This window comes from Pseudorca crassidens, chromosome X (assembly GCF_039906515.1).
Source record: "Pseudorca crassidens isolate mPseCra1 chromosome X, mPseCra1.hap1, whole genome shotgun sequence".
Lineage (NCBI taxonomy): Eukaryota > Metazoa > Chordata > Mammalia > Artiodactyla > Delphinidae > Pseudorca > Pseudorca crassidens.
This window is the reverse complement of record NC_090317.1, coordinates 115,700,993-115,719,838: the sequence shown is the minus strand read 5'-3', so window position 1 is coordinate 115,719,838 and position 18,846 is coordinate 115,700,993. Positions and strand designations below refer to the sequence as shown.

Genomic DNA, 18,846 nt, shown 5'->3' with positions numbered 1-18,846 from the left:
GTATTCATGCGAATACTATTGCAAATCCGTGGGATAATTTAATGGCCTATTGGTAACTAAGACCAGAATTTTTAAAAGAGCTATAATATTCATAAGAATCATTCCGGTGCCCAATTCTAGTCCAAAGATATCCTAACCCTCCCTCCTCCCAGAGCCACACACCCCACCCCCATTCAGGTCCAAACCACCAAGGGACCATCTAGCAGAAGGAAAAAGGACAGTGCAAAAGTAACTCAAGACATAGAATGTGGTAAGTCCACTCAACAGCAGTGATCAAGTGTTACGGGGACTTATCTAAATGAAGGAGAAAACATTTTTTCCAGTTGTCGAAGGAAGGGTTCAAGAAATGAGAGGCATATGAACTGGATGTTAAAGAATGAGGAAGGTTTCCGTAGGCAGAGATGGGAAACAGGACAGGCCAGAAGAAAAAATAAACCGTGCAGAGTGGGCAGTACGAGGCATGCCTGCGTGTAGGAAAAAGTGCACTAGTATTTGAGTCTAAATAGCTGAGTTTGAGTATACCAGAGCTGTTTCTTGTGGGCCTCTTAATAGTTTGCCTATTAACTTTTTATTTTAAATTTGAAGAACAGTCTGTCCCTATTGTAACTGTTGAATCCTTTTGCTTTTCAGGCCAGAGAAGGCGAAGTAGCCATTATTGATAAAGTCCTAGACAATCCAGACTTGACATCAAAAGAATTCCAACAATGGAAGCAGATGTACCTCGATCTTTTCTTGGATATCTGTCAAAACACCACCTCAAATGACCCATTAAGTATTTCTTCTGAAGTAGATGTAATCACTTCCTCCCTAACACACACTCATTCATACATTGAAACGCATGTGTAAGTGTATTCTGCCCTCTGGCCATGTGGTACCTTCTGGTACTTTGAACAAGTATATAAGGTAGTTTTTATATCAACGTGTGGGACACGTGACAAGCTATACTTCAATGTTACCAAAACTATATGAAACAAACCCTATATGGTCATAATACCACTGTCTTTAATGAGCATTTGTATATTTTATATGCAGTTAGTGCTCAGCTTATGTTTACCATGTGCAAAATCAGCTGTCTTCAATGACTTAAAGTTAACTTTTGCAAACAACACTGAAGACAGGTGGTCTTCAAGTAGAAAAAACAAAAAGGCGGTTTTCTATCTAAGGTCATCTTTTCTCCCTTTAAGTTAATTTTATATAAACAAGACTTCAAAACTAAATCACATTTTTTCAGGTGCAGACATCCTTGTGGGTGGGAAAGAATTTAAACCTTTTTTATATTTATTAAAATGTTCTAAGAATTTTCTTAAACATTGCACAAAGTTTAATGCTGTAGTTTTATTTTTGTGAAATGTAGATGCGCATACAAGAGTTAAGCAAAACAGAAGAGCATCAACATAAGAAAAGTTCAGGTATCTAATATTCGTCTTAATAGTCTATTAACTTGTGAAAGCTGGTTAATGGAAATAGTATTCCAAATCCATGGGGACACTTAATGGTGTATCAGGGCAAAGCTTTGTAAGATGTTTTTGTAACTGAGACCAAAATTGAAGATAGAGCTGCTTTATTTTCTTGGTTTAAATCTTCCTTTATTTTTGTAGTGATGAAATGCTGATTGTGTATAGAGGACTTTGAGAGTGGATTTTTTAAAACATACTTAACTCACCCAGAAAGGCAGCTAACATATATATATGTGTATATGTATATATATGTATGTGTATATATATATATATATATATATATATATATATATATATATATATATATAATTTCAGCCCAAACTCATTTTTTTAAACTCCAACTTCTAAAAAGTTACAAGGTATAAACGTAAATGAGTCAACTTCCCAGTTAGGGTCAATTTTCCCCCTAGTCCATTAGTTAAACTTTATATATAATTATACTTCAGGCAGGGAAGTAAAATATGTTTACTTACAGGCTGATGTATGTTCTAATATAGAAAACAATGTTGAAAAAGAAAAATGTACCTCTCTCCTGAGGAGCAAGAGGATGATGGTCATTCAGAGATATATTACATTGAATTATACGAGAGAAACAATTTTTAGAGGTTTTTCCTAGTTTCATGATTTGTTCTATAGAGTGGATGAAGTCTATGAAAAAATCCTCTTCATATATTTCCATTTATAAGCATCTCGTTTTTGAAAGTGATCACAGCATGATAATGACTGTGCTGCTTTTTAGTGTCTGGCTGCATAACGTATAAGTCACAATTTGCTGGTTTGGGGTTTTGTTTTTTTAGGAGGAGGAAGAGACCCTCCTTTACTATTCTATATCCTAAAATCTACTTCTAATCAGCTTTATACTGTTGCCTGTACAGCTCAGTGAATGAATGTACTTTCATCTCTAAGAGTTCAGATATCTGCCAGTGAATATTTTTGCTGTAGAGGAGAAAGTAAAAACTCCACAGCGGGGATCTTTTCCTTTGCTTTTGAAACCACCATTGAATCACTATCGTTTTGCAGACTTTGCACAACTGTACAGGAGAGTGGCCTTTCTACAGCACATTTTCAGTAATCCTATATTTAGTCAAAATGGATGAGAAATCATGTATTAATGTTTGTATGGAATTTTGGGTCCGGTGTAATATTTTTATCATTTAAAAAAACTATTTGTAAAAACATTTATTTACTGCATGGGTGTTGACGCACATTAAATTTGTGGGATTTTGTATATGTAAAAAAACAAAAGCAAAAAAACAAAAACCTCTTGTCCTAAAATGAAGTGTGCTTGTTACAGGTGTTTAGACTTGTTAATGTTTACTAGACCAACTGCGTACATTTACTTAAAAATATCTGTACCTGATGGATGTGTCGTGGATACAGTGGCCAGGTTGTGCCCTGGAAACAGTGAGCAGTTGATGGAAAGACTAGCTGTGTTGCTACTAAGCGGCTTTTACTTTGGTAAAGTTGTTTTAAATGGTAAAAATTAAACTAATGAATTTTAAAAGACTCGTGGCTAGCCTAGCATGAAAGAGACCTTTTAACACTATATATCTGTACATTTTATTGCATTAGTTTCAAATCTAGGAGAGAGGCAGCACTGTAAACTGAAGTCAAATAAATTCAGCTCTTAATGAATCCTTATAAAGCACCTATTTTATTCATGCAGTCCTCATCACATTTCTTTGTGACCTAATCACACAGCCGCCACCACCCCACCACCCCACCCCCGGTTACAGGTTTTAACTTTGTCACTCCATTGGTGGTACAAGCCAGAAGAAGCACCTGTCCAGTGTATACAAGAATCTTCTCAGAGGTCCTGCAAAATCAAGCTGGTTTCCCATTTACCTGAAAGGAACTTTAAAATTTCACCTACTCCTCTTTCGTTTCTCTGTGATTCTTTTGGGAAGGTGGGGCAGAGGGTGGGGGGGTACCACTAAAAATAAACTTAAAAAATATTTTTTTACAAATATTACCTACAGCATGTCTGCAGAATGAACATTTAAAGAGGATGAATGAAATAGGGTTTTGATTTGCTTTTCTTAGGTGTTCCACTAAGCCAAAGAAGCCTGATTATTATGGCTAAGGGCTGCAGAAATAAAACTTAAAACCAATGAGCTGCCAAAAGCCAGGGCAAAAGGAGACTAGGGTAAGTAAGGATGAAGTACAGAAAAACTTAACCTAGGTTATTTTCTCAAAAAAAAAATGGTGCTTTCTTAGAGATTTTTTTCCTCTCAGTTCCATATCTATATTAAACTATCAGAGCAGAACTATAACCATGATTCTGGATCATAAAATCATAGTTCTTCCTACAATGATTGCATGTGTTTATTAACCAAGGCACTTTCCCTTCACTATTTATTCAGATAAATATTTATTTATTCAGATAATGCCATCTTCTAGAACCATTTATTACAGTCTTTATAGCTAACAATTTTCTGGTCTTGTACATAATTTCTTATGGTACGTTTTTTGGCTGTTTGGCACAAAAGTAGTCACTGTTTAGCGCCTGGGAAACACTAACTACCAGAGGGAAAATAGAGTCATGTTTTATTTTCAAAGTCCATGTCTAGCCCATCATGAGAATTTCTAGAAATCCCCAGTTCACTGAAGATGATTCATATATCCTTCTAAATTTGACCCGTCCTGTCTCCCATTCTCAGAGTAAGGGGAAATGTTCCTCTTTGGCCAAGCCTAAGGAAAAGCCCACGGGTTGCTCTGTAAGCCTGGTCAGGCGCGACTTGCTCACTGACCCATTAAGCCCAGCACTAAATCTGGCGCCTCTCCAGGCTCTCCCTCCCTCTCCTCGTCCCCACCCTCGGCCAGCTGCAGCACTGCGCACTGCAGGCCGCTCCAGGCCCAAGGCAGCGCGCAGCCAGTGTCCTCCCAGCGGTCCAGGTCGAGGTCATAACCCACCACGTTGCGGGTAGGCACCTGGCGTGAGTCCTGCCACTTCAGGCCTCCCAGCAGCAGCACCGTCTCGTCGACCACGGCCAGCCCATAGCAGAAGCGGTCGTAGGGTAGCGGCCGCAGCCGAGTCCACTGGTCGGTGCCGGGGTCGTAGCGCTCGATTTCGGAGAAGGGCTCGTAGCGCCCCAGAAAGGCGAACAGCGCGCCGCGCAGTGCGGCCATGTGGTGCCCGAAGCGGGCCGTGCCCATAGGCGCCCTCTTGCTCCACGCCTGCTCCCCGGGGCCCAGGGAGAACAAGTCCCGGAGGCTGTTCGCGCCGCCCTCGCCTCTCCCCGCCTTGCCCCCGGAGACATACACGACGCCGCAGTTCCCGACAGCCCCCGCGTGGCCGTGCAGGGCCCGCGGCAGCGCCCCGGCCGCCGTCCAGCGGTCCCAGCGCAGGTCGTACATCTCCACTGAAGCCAGCGCTTCGCCGCCCGCGCCCAGGCCCCCGACGGCCAGGAGTCCCTCACCCACGGCGCCGCACCAGAAATGGGCCCGCGCTTCCCGCATAGCGGGCACAGTTGTCCAAGCGTGGAAGCGCGGGTCATAACGGTGCACTTCGGCCGTGACCGCCCGCAGGCCGTTGGCTGTGGGGGAGGAGCCGCCGCCCGACGGGGTCTCCCCGCCGAGGACGAACAGGAAGTTGCCCGCGGCGCACACGCTGTGTCCCAGTAGCGGAGCGGGCAGCCGCGTGAGGCTGCGCCAGCGGTGGTTGTACCCGTCAAAGGCCACCACGTCCTGGGTAAGCTCCCACTCCTCCTCCTCCTCCACCTGCTCCTCTTCCTCCTCCTCTTCCTCGGGCTCCGCCGCGGCGCCCCTCCCCCTGGCTGCCCGCCGGGGGGCCACGACCTCCTCGGTCACCACCTCCCGCCCCCTGCACCCCCCGACCAACAAGATGCGGGTTTGGGGGCTCCGGACGCTGGTCTGCTCGCCCTGCATGAGCGGCTGGCGGGAGGGCGACGTGTGGTAGTTGAGGGCCTGGATGATGAGGCCCTTGACCCGGGAGGGCAGGGTGAGGCCGGAGCCCGAGTAAACGCGGCGCAGCACGTCGGTGGGCACCAGGCCGAAGCGGACGCGCTCGAGCAGCGCGGCGCAGTGGGCCAGCCGTTCAGCCTCGGGCTCCTGCCGCAGCCAGGCCAGAGCCAGGCCCAGCAGCCGGGCCTCGGGCACGCGTGCCACGTCAGGGGCACCCAGCACGGCCCTCAGCGACGCGGGGTTGAGCTCCAGCAGCCCGGCGGGGCCCGCGCCCCGCGCCAGCAGCTCCCGCAGGTGGCTCACAATGCAGCGCTCGGCCACGCCCAGCGTGTGCACCAGGCCGAAGCGCGCCGCCATGTTGGCGGCGAAGCAGCAGTTATCAGGGGCTAGCTGGCGCTCCAGGTAGCGGCCGCACAACCCCAGGGCCTCGGTGACCTGCAGGTAGCTGGCGGCCTCCAGCGTGTCCTCCACGGTGTCCATGGAGAGCGGCAGCCAGGCGGTGTAGATGAAGTCCAGCAGGCGCTGCAGGCCGGCCGCTGACGGCACATGCAGGTGGATCACGGGCGCCCGGGATTCCCGGGTGTGGCTCTTGAACAGGGCCCTGAAGTAGTCGCTGGAACACGCGAGGAGCGACCTGTGCGCCGGGAACTCGCTGCCCTCGGCCTCCAGAGTCACGTCGCACAGAAAGCCCTCGGCGCGCAGGGCCTGGTAGCCGGTGAGCAGCGCGCCGCCATGAGCTTTGCAGTAAGACAGGAAGTAACTCATGACGCCCAGGGCGGGAAGTGGCCGGGCCGGGGCTGGGGCCAGCCGGGCGCGGCCGGAGACATCCCGGGACACGGCGCCGCCAGGTCCCCCGTGCGAGCCGAAGAGCCCCTAGCAGGGGCCCATTTTTGCCTGCTCAGCTTAAATCCCAGGCCTCCTCCATACAGGTCCGCAGATCTCCCAGTCCCCCTCTCAGAGCAAATCGGGTCGGGGAACGGTTTCCAGAAGCCCCTAGTAGCGGAGGGCACGGCGTTTGGAGTCTTCCGGGAGGTGCAGGGCTCGGTTTCGGCGGCAGCCGAGGCTGCCAGAGCGTTGCCCAAAGCCCTCTCCACGGCCCAGTTTAGGGAGCCCACACCTGCGCGCCAGGGGCCGCGGTGGCCGCGCACCATCACCTGGAAGGGCGGAGCTGCAGGTAGACTGACTCCAGGGGAGTGCTGGATCTCCGACGGCCAGATGCGCAGATGTGGCCCGACTCGGGCCGTCCGGGGAGTGCGGGGCGAGGGCTCTGACCTCCCGGGGGTGGACAAGGAGGGTTTTGCGGGCACCCGCGAGGGCCGGGGACAACTAGCTACGGGGCAAGGGGGGTGAGCTTGTTCCGCGCGGAGGATCAAATCAAAGCCTAGGGGATTAGGGAGGGGGGGCTCAGGTCAGCGCGGAGGGTCGGAGGCGTGATTGGCCGCAGCACATAACATGCCGGTAGCTCACAGCGACAGGAATAGCGCGCGGCCTCGGCCTTCCCGGCGCGCCCCGCCCCACGCCCCGGCTGCTGGCTGAGAACGGAGGGCCGGGACGCGGGAGCAAGCGGCCCGGGCCTGGGACATGACTCCGGCGACCCCACAAGCCTCCGGTCACCAGCGGGTCCCGGGAACCTGGCTGGGGTGCGGGAGGCGCTCACTGGAGAGGCGCGAGTCGCGGGGATCCTGTGCCTGTTGGTGTCTGGGGAGGGGCGCCCGGCTGGTCTGGAGGAGTGTCGACCCCCCGGTGTCTCTGCGCCTGGGAAAAACGCCCCTGGCTCGCAACTTCCTGCTTTGAGGAGGCCCTAATTAATCCAGCTAGAGCGGGGATTAAGCGGCGATTTTGCGCGCTGACACCCAGGAGGCCACTGCGCTCGGAGGAGCAGCTGGCGGGAATCACGCCGGGGCGAACCGACGCTCCTCGCCAGCGGCGCTCCGGAGCACGCTCCTCACCTGGACTCACCCTTGCGAGATGCTGGGCCTACTCTGCGCCCTTCCCGAGGTCTCCCTGGCTTGTCTCACATTCCGCTTTCAGGAATTTGCTCCCACCCAGCTCCCCGACCCCGGCTGAGTTCCCCCTTCCTGTTCTTAGACCCCACCCGGCCCATCCCTTGGCAAAGTGGACACGGAGATTGTAGGTGACTTGGGTTTTCTGCCTTTGAATGACCACTTCATTTAAGAAAATAAGTCTTTCCAGTTTGTCTCCCAGGCTTTACAGGCTCTGATGTAATTACTGCCTGCTCCATTCTTAATGCCGTGACGTGATAATGGGCAGTAAGGTTGCAAAGCTCGGTAGAGGCTGGAGTTTTGAAGGGCCCATCCTCATGAAGTTATTTTTATAAGATGCACCCAGCACGGAAATGATGACTAAAACCACCCCAATCTTGAGACATCAGGAAAGCATTTCTCATCTCTGACACCCTGCTCTTAAATAACTAAATGATTAATATAGCTGTTCTTTCTTGCCAGTTTGGAGGGTTCTGTGTGTTTTGCTTTCATCTAGAATTGATTTTTCTATTTTCTACTACAACCCTTCTGGTAATCTGTTTTAAGTGCACCTTTTGAAGGCATGTGAAATAACTTGCATTTCTGAGAGTTAGGGTTGTATTTCATTTAAAAAAAATCCAAGGAAGGATAAAATTCATCATTTTCTGCCTGGTATGCCATCGGTACTTACAGGGCCTCCAGTTAGAAGCAATTCTTGAAGTACATAAAAATATTAGTAAAATGATTTTGCTTTGTTGTCAAAGATGAAACTGATTTATGACTTAAATTAGTCAAATTATAAAATGCAGGCAGGGGCTCCGGTTAAGGGCTTACTTAAACTCCAGAGACTAAAAATACTGCAATTTGAATTCTTAATGTTAGAGCTACAGAAGAGGGGGGGCAGTGCTAGTTGGTTTGGGTTTTTCTTTCTTTTTTTTTTTTTTGTAAAGCACTAAAATTCTTAGTTCAAAAATAAAATACCAGTTTGGTTCGCTGTGCACAGATCTGTATGGTGAAATTAAATGGCCTTTACTCAACCTGATAGAATTTTGCTAGAAGGTATATTTGAGATCATTTAGCCAAACCCTCTCCCTTTCCTCCCCAGTTTCTTGTTTTTCTTTTTAAAAATGTAGCAAATGAGCCCCAGAGAGAGTACGGTTTGTCTGGGTGACTTGGATATTGAGTTACAGAGTCTGGACCAGAATCCAGGGCTCCCTCCCCACTATATTATGTGACCTCATGTATGATAAAAATAAAATAGTGCAACACACAGTCAGTTTATTTAAACCAAATTTCAGAGCGATAAAATTTAAATACAGTTTTTTAAACAGCATATTTCTCACCCTGAAATTGGACCACAGCCCATCAGATCTGTCCATCACCATGCATTCAGTCTGAATCGAAAATGTCACACTTACTTGAGAATAGAGATGCTGTGGAAGATTTTAAACTCTTGACATCAAAAATCCAATTTTGTACAACAGGTACCTGTTCATTGCCAGCCCAACATGCCACCTCAACGTGTCTTGCCATTGAGGATATGATGAAATGTGTTAAGTGAAGAAATTTTCATATTAGATGTGTCTACAAGGTCTTGTTTAGAAAATGTAACTGTCAGTCCATCCAAGAACATTCTTGTCCTTTGAGTAATGTTTATGGAAAGTATTGATATTTTAATTTCTGGGCAATATTAACTAGGATATGATTGTTCTGTTGAAAATGATCTGCTTCTAAGAAGTTGTCCTCCCCCTTTAGACTATGAACTCCTTGAGGCTGGGGACTGTTTCTTGGTCTTTGTATATCCAGCCCCTGTCACAGTCTTTGGCATAAATAATGTTGAGTTGAACAGATAGAGGGAATGAGACTGTCAGTGGGAGGAGTAAAGGGTTGTTAAGAGGAACCTGACTGAGACAGTTACTTCTTTCTCTTTCTCTCTGCTTCTCTTTCTTCCCTTCACACAGCTGCGGTTGCAGACACACCCTGGTATGGCCATGAGCTAATAACATCCCTAGGAATCAAGTGGGTCACCATGCGTGGCCTGCAACTGAGAGAAGACCCTACCACTTCATCCAGCCCCCTGCTCTACAACCCTAGTCCTTTACCAAGGCCAGCCCCACATGGTTCTTGGCATCCAGTCAGACTCACTGCTACTCCACCAACCCGGACGCAGGGCCCCCTGTGCCCCAGCAGCCCCTACACACCCCAGTTTGTATGGCCAGGCTTCTGCCGAAGGCCCAGCTACACACTCCAGTACGCCTGTTAGGACCGTGCAATTTATCCTGAACCCCCCACCCCTTGTCAGGACTGTGACCTGCTGTCGATGATCCCTTCCATACATCTGCACCTCCTGTGACAGAGCCTAGAACTAAAGTCCTCCAAGCACCCACCTCACTTCCCACATCAAAGTGGCAGTGCTGGTCAGCCGTGGCACTCCACTTTCCCTGACTTGGCCCTACCTAGCTAAATGTAAATTCCATAGCTCTCACCTCTAAAATAATTGTATATGTCAAAAAAAATTGAAAACTACAAACGTCCATGTATAATAGGCACTTAAAATTTTTTTTGCAAATGTAATGTGCTTTTTTTGGTAACAGCTTTGTTGAGATATAATCCACATACCATACGATTCACTCATTCAAAGTGTACAGTTCAGTGGTTCTTAGCATATTTCCAGAGTTATGCAAACATCTCCAGAGTCTCATTTGGGAACATTTTCCTAATCTCAAATAGAAACCCTGTGCCCTTTAACTCTCACTTCCCTGTACCACCTGTCCTGCAAGCCCTGAGCAACCACTGATCTATTTTCTATCTCTGTAGATTCTGGATATTTCATGTAAATGGAATTATGTAATACATGGTCTCCTGTGACTGACTTCTTTGACTTAGTATAATGTTTTCAAGGTTCATCCATTGTAATGCACTTCTGAGGAAAAAAAGGATTTGTATAATAATAACATTGGGAACCTTTTCTCAAAACCACAACATTCTAAAAAATATGCCCTGTGATATTTAGGATACAGTTTTTGGCAGGTTAACTCTTTATCATCTATCATTACTGACTCCTTTCAATACCAGTATACTTCCAACACACGGCTTCTGGCATCCTCCATGGAGAGCTTATTATTATAAATTGACACATTAACTAATTGTGAAAACATGATGACAAACAATAACAGACATGCAGTAGAGAAAAAAATCCCATGTTAACTTCACCCAGGTTAACAAGACCATTTTTTGTGTATGTGAGATGTTATTTTATCTTTGTGACATGCAGTTCAAGTGAAAGGATTTCAAGGGGTGGAGTGTGTGCGTGTGTGTCTTAATCATGAGTGATTTGGGCATTCTGGCCCAGCTGACAGCTAAAGAAGCAGTGTGCTAGGTGGGGAAGGACTGGACTTTGGACTCAGACAGACCTGGGCTCCAATTCCAGATCTGCCCCATTAGACTTTAAGCAAGTGACTTAAGTTCTGTGAGTGTCATTTTATTATTTTTAAAAGGAGGATACCGCTTCTACATTCATAACACTGTTAAAATAAAATTAAGTTATGTATCTATGACCATTCCTGGCCTGAGTATACACAATAGATGTGAGTTTCTCTTCCTTCTCACTCCCTTAAAGCCTTCTGAAAACTCATCATACCAGAGGCCAAGCAGCCAGGAAATGTAGTAAAGCAGTGGTTTTCAGTGGTCCTCCTGCAGCATCACCTGGGAGCCTGTTAAGAAGTGTAAATTCTCGGCCCCGCCTCAAATCTACTGCATCAGAAACCCCAGGAATGGGCCCAGCAATCTGCTTCGCAACAAGCCCTCCCAGTGATTCTGATGCACATGAAAGTGTGAGAACCACTGTAATAGAGAATTGTTCATAATTTCTGCTACATCCCGAATTCACTAATCTTAGTAATAACCTGTTCCAGGCGTAATGTCAACATTTTCCCCCCAAAAAAGAGAGGAAGCCCACTAGCTCCAAAAGACTTAGACGGGAAAATTCAGTGGCTGTGCCCCACATCATATGACTTTAAAATAGATTGTGGACTTGTTTGCCCTTCCCTACCCCAGACAAGCTGACGATATTAACAGCGATCTCTGTGGCATGAGATGATTTGGTAACCGAAGCATTTTCTCAACACTTGATTGAATGCTCAAATCAGAATGTAACTGTAGCCAGTTTTCCTATCTGAATGCCACATGTTAAGAGGCCCTTTGATGAATCAGGAAATGCCCAAGGAGAGCAGCCAGAAAGAGGGAGGGTCTGGAAATGTTCTTTCTCATGGAGAGAGCAGGTGAAGGAGCTGGAGATTTTAGACTAAGAGGAAAGAACCCTCTGGTGAGTTAAATGATTGTTATTTTCAACTTTCTGAAGGGCAAGAGGCACAGAAGGCAGACCCAGGGCCAGTAAGTGGAAGTTACAAAGAAAAATTTTGCCACAGCATAAATAAGAACCTTCTAGCAATAGAGAACCTTGAAAGAAAACACATAAGTAGAAGTAGAATGTGCCGGGCCATCAGAAGAGTTACCTGAGGCTCGGGGAAGACAGGAAACTTGTCCAAGGTGACGTGATTTAGCAAACCTTGTCAGAGCCCCGCCCATATCCCCTCGATCCCTTTACCATTTTTGTGCACATCAATCCCAGTGGCTTTTGCTCCCAGCAACCAGCACCTGTGTCCCTTTGTGGGCAGGCACCCCTGGGCTGCTGGAGCCCACCTTCCCTGTGCACATGAACAGAAGCAAAAGTGCCTGCAAATTTACATCTCCCAGGGGCTACCCTTGACCAACGACTGACTGACAGGTGGAGGGCAGCTCCCTTTCCAGGTGTGGCTCACACTGTTTCCAGACCTCCCCTATCCGATTGAGCTACAGCTCAATCCAGAGTCCTGTGGGACCCTGTTTGGTGTCGCACACTCGCTTGACCTTCCCTTCCCTGTCTCACATTGCCAGCCCCCTGCCTGTCTTTTCTGGGAATACTTCCTAATAAATGACTTTCACAGGAATCCTTGTCTCAGAAGGAATCCCTGCCTCTGGGCACAATGAAGTGGGTTTACTCTTAGTGTCTGACCCCAAAGGGCCAGCTGTCAGCACATTCAGGTGTGTACAGGCAACCAGACCTATGACTTCCCATGGTCAGACCTTCTTCAGAAAGATGAAACAATGTTCTGACATCAATCTCAGAGTCTCTTATACATCTTTCCACATGAGTGCATAGTGCAAACCAAGTCATACAATGGGAAGTGGCTCAGATATGTCATCTGAGCACAACCAGAACTAAAATCGAAGAACACCCTCGGAGTGTTAGTAAATTTCTCCAATCACCGGCACCTGTTTAAGGAGTTGTCGAGCCTTGGACTTTAAATGCTTTTTTTTTTTTTAACCAGTACTCTTCTATAGAGATATTATACCCTTTCCTGAATTTTTCTGTGTCTGACCTATGGCCAGCATGTCCACTGTGCCAATTACTTCTGCTATTTTCAGAATCTCTATCTAATGATCCTTGTCAGTGACTAACAGGGAAAAATTCTACACAAGATCTTTCCAGCACCAGGGAGCTTATAGGATAGTTTTGTTCTCAACTTCTTATAATTTGTAATCTTAACAGCCTGAAAATCTTGTGGCATTTGTCCATTTGTTAAGAAACATTCTGCAAAAGTATCTACTAAAACTTACCTATAGAATCATGGGCAAGAAACCGTCATTAAACAAGTGGCTGTTCTCTGAGTAACGTTTAATGTCGTCACTCAGGATGTTTCAGTTTGAACCCTAAGCAGGAGACATTTCCCAGTAAGCAGTTGGATCTGCCCTGCCCTGTCACCCTGCAGAGAGCACAGTGCCACCAGAATATGAGGACACAGGGGCAAGAGCAGTGTTTCCAGAGCCTACCCACTGTAGGAGGGCCACTCACAACCATTCAAGGTACAACAAGCATAACCCCCACCCCAGCCACCTGGCTGGCCCGAAATCTTCCAGCTTCCTTTAATAGTTTAGTAAAAAAAAAAAAAAAACTGCACCAGCCGCCTTCCCATGGATGGTGGGAAAAACCAGCATTGCTCCAATAACTGAGGAAATTCCAGGGGCTTACAACTCTCCTAGTAACTCTTTGTTTCAATTCGTGCTTCTGTTGATGCCCCGTTTCACCCATGTTTTGCTTCTTGGGGTTGTTCCATGCTCTCTACTCTGCACTTACCCACCCAAGGAACATGGACCCTAAGCCTTTTTTCTCTCCCTTGACTTCCCATACAACCTGTGATGGATTAAAAAATAAATAAAACTTTTACTGAAGACTTGGGTAGGACAGGCACAGAGAAGCAACAAGCAGAAAATAGCAGATAGAATTTATAGCTATTCTTGTTTTTTAAAATGCCCACCTGTCAGCTTTTCCTCCCTAGGGGCCACTATGCGATGTTGCTGGCCCTGTCTCTTTGCCCTCTCCTCTTTTACCCTTCCCCCACCACCCCCCTCTTTCCCAGATTGTTCCAAGAAACCCCAAACATATACCATTTCATTGTTTAAAACATTTTCGTTTTCTCTTTCTCTGGGCAGTTTTGCCTGGCTAGACCTGACCGTGCTGTTGGCATGGGGTGGGGGTGGGGGGATTCTTCAGGCTTTCTACATAGAAGATCATTGTATCTGTGAACAGAGATAACTTTTCTTCTTCCTTTCCAATTTAGATGCCTTTTATTTCTTTTTCTTGCCTAATTGCTCTGGCTAGAACTTCCAATTCTATGTTGAATAGAAGTAGAGAATGTGGGCATGCTTGTCTTGTTCCCTGACCGTGTCTTGGGTCTCCCTTTTCAGACCCAGAGGAGCCTTCAAGGAACTTTTGTACGCATATCCCTGACTGACAGAGCCTGCACTGTGTGAAGGGGATGTAGGAGTCTGGCAGAAACTAAACACCAGGGCAGACTTGGAAGCAATCTGAACTTTGAATGCACTCCTAGCGCAAGGAAGTGATTTTGTAGGAAGCGTTCCCTAGAAAAACACTAATGTAGAGGTGAAGGGCCCAGGAAGGAAGGAGGCCAAGCAACGGTGCAGCAGCCACCAAAGCCCATGGAGGGTAACTTGGGCTCAGTCCTGAGGGAGCTCTGAGGACAGTGGAGGTCACACCTCAGTTGTCCCCATCAGGAGCACAGAGGCTGGAGTTGCTACTCCTGGACTGTCAGTCATCCAGTTCTCTCTTTGCACAGGCAAAGCAGGTGCCAGCAGCTGGGGGTGGTCCTCCAGAAGGGAGATACAGGTGTTTGTTGTTGGGAATGAAGGCACCTCCACCAGAAGCAGGTGGGCACAAAAATGGTAAAGGGGGCCAAGGGATATGGGTGGGCACTGACCGCACCTGCCATGCCACATTGAACTAACAGAAAGTCAGCGACATCTACATACATCTAGGGAGGTTCTGAGACCCCAGCATTCCCACTCCAAGAGAAGACTGGATGGGTATATCTGTGGTCCCAGGAGCGTCAGCTATTGATCGTATCATGAGGATCAGACACATCTTATCAAGGTAATGCTTGACATGAAATGCTGTGAGTAGACCTGTTGCCCATTAAGCATTGAACAGACTTGTCCTCAGGGGCTGCGTAACTAAAGACTGGTGATGCCAAAGATGCTGCTCAATGCCCAAAGATCAGTAAATAGACAAATCACAGGGCCAAGTTAACAGGTGCTGCGAAGGAGGTTGGAACATACTCACCTTCATTCCTATGCTGTCCACCACTAGGGCAACAGTCATCTAGCATCTCCCAACCCTCACCCTCCAGGTGGACATTGTGGACCACTGAAGGATGGCAAGCTCTGGGCACATTCCTATCCAAATAAGACTCCTGAGGGTGACTATGTGGACCTGCCCTGCTCTTTCTCTCTCATCCCAATCTGTCCCTATCTCCCTCATTGATATTTCTTATTCCCCTGAGCCTAGCAACCAGTTGTGACTCCCGCAATAACTCATCCCTTTGTGCTTTTACCTACAGAAAGAAATACATTTAGTACAGTGTTAAAAGGGTGGGCTCTGGGACCAGCATGTTCAGTTTCAAATCCTGGTTCTACCATGCTCAAGCCATTTAACGTGGGACAGTTCATGTGACTCCCCAGTTTCAGCTTTCTCATCCTAGAAGTACATAGGACAGGAGTGAGGGGTATGTTAATAGCACTGGGTACAATGTAGATAATAAACATAGACACTCTCCCTAAATACATTAGAGAAATATACATAGTCCTGGAAAAAATGACTTTCAGTGAAGAGTTTACCTATATTGTTCATTCTCCCTCAGGCAAAATATTCAAGCACCTTACAGAAAAGCATAGAGTAACCCTTGAACTATGGTATTTAATAGCAATGTGCTGGGAAGTACACAACATGAAAAGTAGCAGCAAGTGAGGGTATCCTTGCAATCATGTTTTCGGATTAAAGTAAACAGCAGAAAGGGATTTTGCAAAGCATTTCTTTCAGCCAAAAATCCATGAGGAATGAGTTTGTGTAGTACAGATGTTTAATAGACAGTAACCATTGAATAGTTTTACAAATTGGCATTGTAAGGAGAGTACATCATATAAGCCTGTGACTGTTAATTGGAGGGTGCACCTGACACCATGGTGGCCTGGTAATGACGTTCTGTGTCAGTGTTCAGACTAAGGATTATGCAGGAGATCAGCCATCTTCCTGTCTTTATGAGCATGGAACCACATTTCTTACAATTGACTCATTGCGTAATAATAGATAATATATACTGTTTGCATTTTTCTAACATACACACATTTTCCCCTTAAGTAAACTATGTTGTTAATTTTCCCCATCTCTCTTCAAAGATATAGGAATTTCAAAATCTTGAATGAAACAGAAAGGAATAACAAAGAAAGCAAAAATGCCAGAAGTCTTTCCATTTAGTAACCACTAACACTGGTGGGATCACGCCACGTGTGCTAGTTTAAAGTCAAAATTTTTACTTAACTATATGTTTTGAGGATATTCCCCAGTAAATGTTTATGGATATAAATACACTTTCTAATGTTTGTATACTGTTATTTAGATGAATATAGCAAAGTTTAACAAGTCTTCTAATAGATATTCAGATTACTTCCAGGTTTTCACTTTTTTTTAAGTTTTTATTGGCATAGAGTTGATTTACAATGTTGTGTCAGCTTCAGGTGTACAGCAAAGTGATTCAGTTATATGTATACATATATCCTCTCTTTTTTAAGATTATTTTCGCATATAGGTTATTACAGAATATTGAGTAGAATTCCCTGTGCTATACAGTAGGTCCTTGTTGGTTATCTATGTTATATATAGTAGTGTGTGTGTGTGTGTGTGTGTGTGTGTGTGTGTGTGTGTGTGTGTTTTCATCCCAAGCTCCTGATTTATCCCTCCCCCCAGTGTTTCCCCTTGGGTAACCTTAAGTTTGTTTTGGATATCTATAAGTCTATTTCTGTTTTGTAAATAAGTTCACTTGTATCTTTTTTTCAAATTAGATTCCACATATGAGTGATATCATATGGTATTTTGTCTTTCTCTATCTGTCTGACTTCACTCAGTATGACAATCTCTAGGTCCATCCATGTTGCTGCAAATGGCATTATTTTGTTCTTTTTTATGGCTGAGTAATAGTCCAGTGTGTGTGTGTGTGTGTGTGTGTGTGTGTGTGTGTGTGTGTGTGTATACCACATCTTCTTTAACCACTCCTCTGTCAATGGACATTTAGGTTGCTTAAACATGCCTTTGCTATTGTAAATAGTGCTGCAGTGAACATTGGAGTGTATGTATCTTTCCAAATTATGGTTTTCTCTGGATATATGCCCAGGAGTAGGATTGCTGGATCACATGGTAGCTCTGTATTTAGTTTTTTAAGGAACCTCCATATTGTTCTCCATAATGGTTGTACCCAGGTTTTCACTCTTATAAACTAAGCTGCTGAGAACATCCTTATACAAACATCTTTGCATTCCTGTGTGATTATTTCCTTAGGATAAAGTCCATGAGTGGAATTCCTAGATTAGGAAGAATGTATTTTTTAAAGGTAGGCATATATATAAGCACTTGAATATGCAAATAAAAGTCTGGAAGGGTAGGAGCCAGAATATTATCAGTAATCCTAACTGGGTGAACTGTAGGTAATTTTTTCCTCATCTATATTTTTAATTTTCATATATTTTATCACATATTTTAATATTCATAGAGCTATTAGCTAAAACCTAATTATGGCTATAGAGAAATACTTGGGATAATCATAGGAATATAGTTGAAAGGATTAGAGATGAAGACAATTAAAAAGAAGTGAATATAAGTGTAAGACAGATAATGATGATCCAATATAAGGATAATTGACATCCCTGAAATAGAGAAGCTCACTAATGAAAGAAGGTATATTCATGAGTATTATACAAGAAAATATCCCTGAAATAAAGAAATAAATGAATTTGCTGATTGAAAGGTTACACTTCATTCCAGGGAAATATGATGCAGAACATCCAACACTGAGATATAGTCTCTTTTTAAGCTTTTGAACTTTGAAATGAAGAAAAAATCCAAGTATCCAGGAAGACAATGACAAGCATCTACAAGGGGGAAATAATTGGGCTGCCTCATACTTACTCATACCCATTACCCAACAATTCTATATCTAGGAATTGAATCTAAGGAAATAATCAGATGAGTATACAAGATTTACATACAAGGATATTGATTATCATATTATTTATAAACATTTTTTCAAATATGTGAAATTCAAGAAAGATCCAAATGGCAGAGCACTAGGTCACCTTTAAGATTATTTTTAGAATATTTAATGACATGGGAATATGCCCAGAATATATTATTGTCAAGTAAAAGAATAAGGTTACAGAAGAGTAACTGCAGTACTAGTCTGACTAAATCTGCACACATATATAGAGGGGAAAAAAAAAGATTGGGAGGATATACATTTAAATGAAGAGTAGTTATATCCAGGGGAGTATTACAGGGGATATTTTTTATCTTTGTGCTTTTCTACATATATCAAATTCTCTACCATGACAAGTATTACTTTTACATCGAGGAGAAAATGATCAATTTTATTAAAAATATTGTCAATAATAACAAAGAATCTTGCCTTGACATTGCTATAACAAATCAGAAAGATTTAAAATGTAGAGTTATGAGATTTGGGGACAGTTTCTTTGACTGGACTTTTGGAAAACTCAGCTGATCATATTTGTGAGCAACTAGCCTAGAGATGTGCTGATAAAACAAAGAAAGCTTTGAAAGCTTCAAGTTCTGCGCCTGCTCTGGGTCATCATTAACCAGCTTTACTTGGATTATGCATCAGACAAAACTTCAGTCTGGATGTAAATTTAAGCAGGCTGTTAGATGGGAACATGGAACATCACTGTACATTGAGATAAGCACCATTTTCTTCATGGTATGAAGACATATATCTATAAGATGAACTTCTTTTTAAAAATCAAGTTTCTGACCATCAGGACACACAGCATTAGTCACACATGGTGCAAGTAAAAAAATAGCA

The 18,846-nt window shown here is 44.9% G+C and overlaps 2 protein-coding genes across 6 annotated transcripts in view; one reads left to right on the top strand and one right to left on the bottom strand.

Annotated features, from left to right (window-relative positions):
* Positions 1 to 3,235, top strand: part of CNKSR2 (connector enhancer of kinase suppressor of Ras 2) — a 258,125-nt gene extending 254,890 nt beyond the window's left edge. For all 5 annotated transcript variants that reach the window (XM_067724238.1, XM_067724242.1, XM_067724241.1 and 2 more), the window contains one exon: positions 631 to 3,235. In XM_067724238.1, coding sequence (XP_067580339.1) covers positions 631 to 846 — 216 coding nt within the window. In that variant the 3' untranslated portion in view covers positions 847 to 3,235. The remainder of the gene's footprint in view (positions 1 to 630) is intronic.
* Positions 3,089 to 6,875, bottom strand: KLHL34 (kelch like family member 34). The gene has a single exon (XM_067724244.1). The coding sequence runs from the start codon at positions 6,144 to 6,146 to the stop codon at positions 4,200 to 4,202; it is 1,947 nt and encodes a 648-aa protein (XP_067580345.1). The 5' UTR covers positions 6,147 to 6,875; the 3' UTR covers positions 3,089 to 4,199.
* Between the last annotated feature and the right edge of the window lie 11,971 nt (positions 6,876 to 18,846).

Coding starts and splice junctions, on each gene's coding strand:
- KLHL34 (XM_067724244.1), bottom strand. CDS start 6,146: ATGAGTTACTTCCTGTCTTACTGCAAAGCTCATGGCGGCGCGCTGCTC.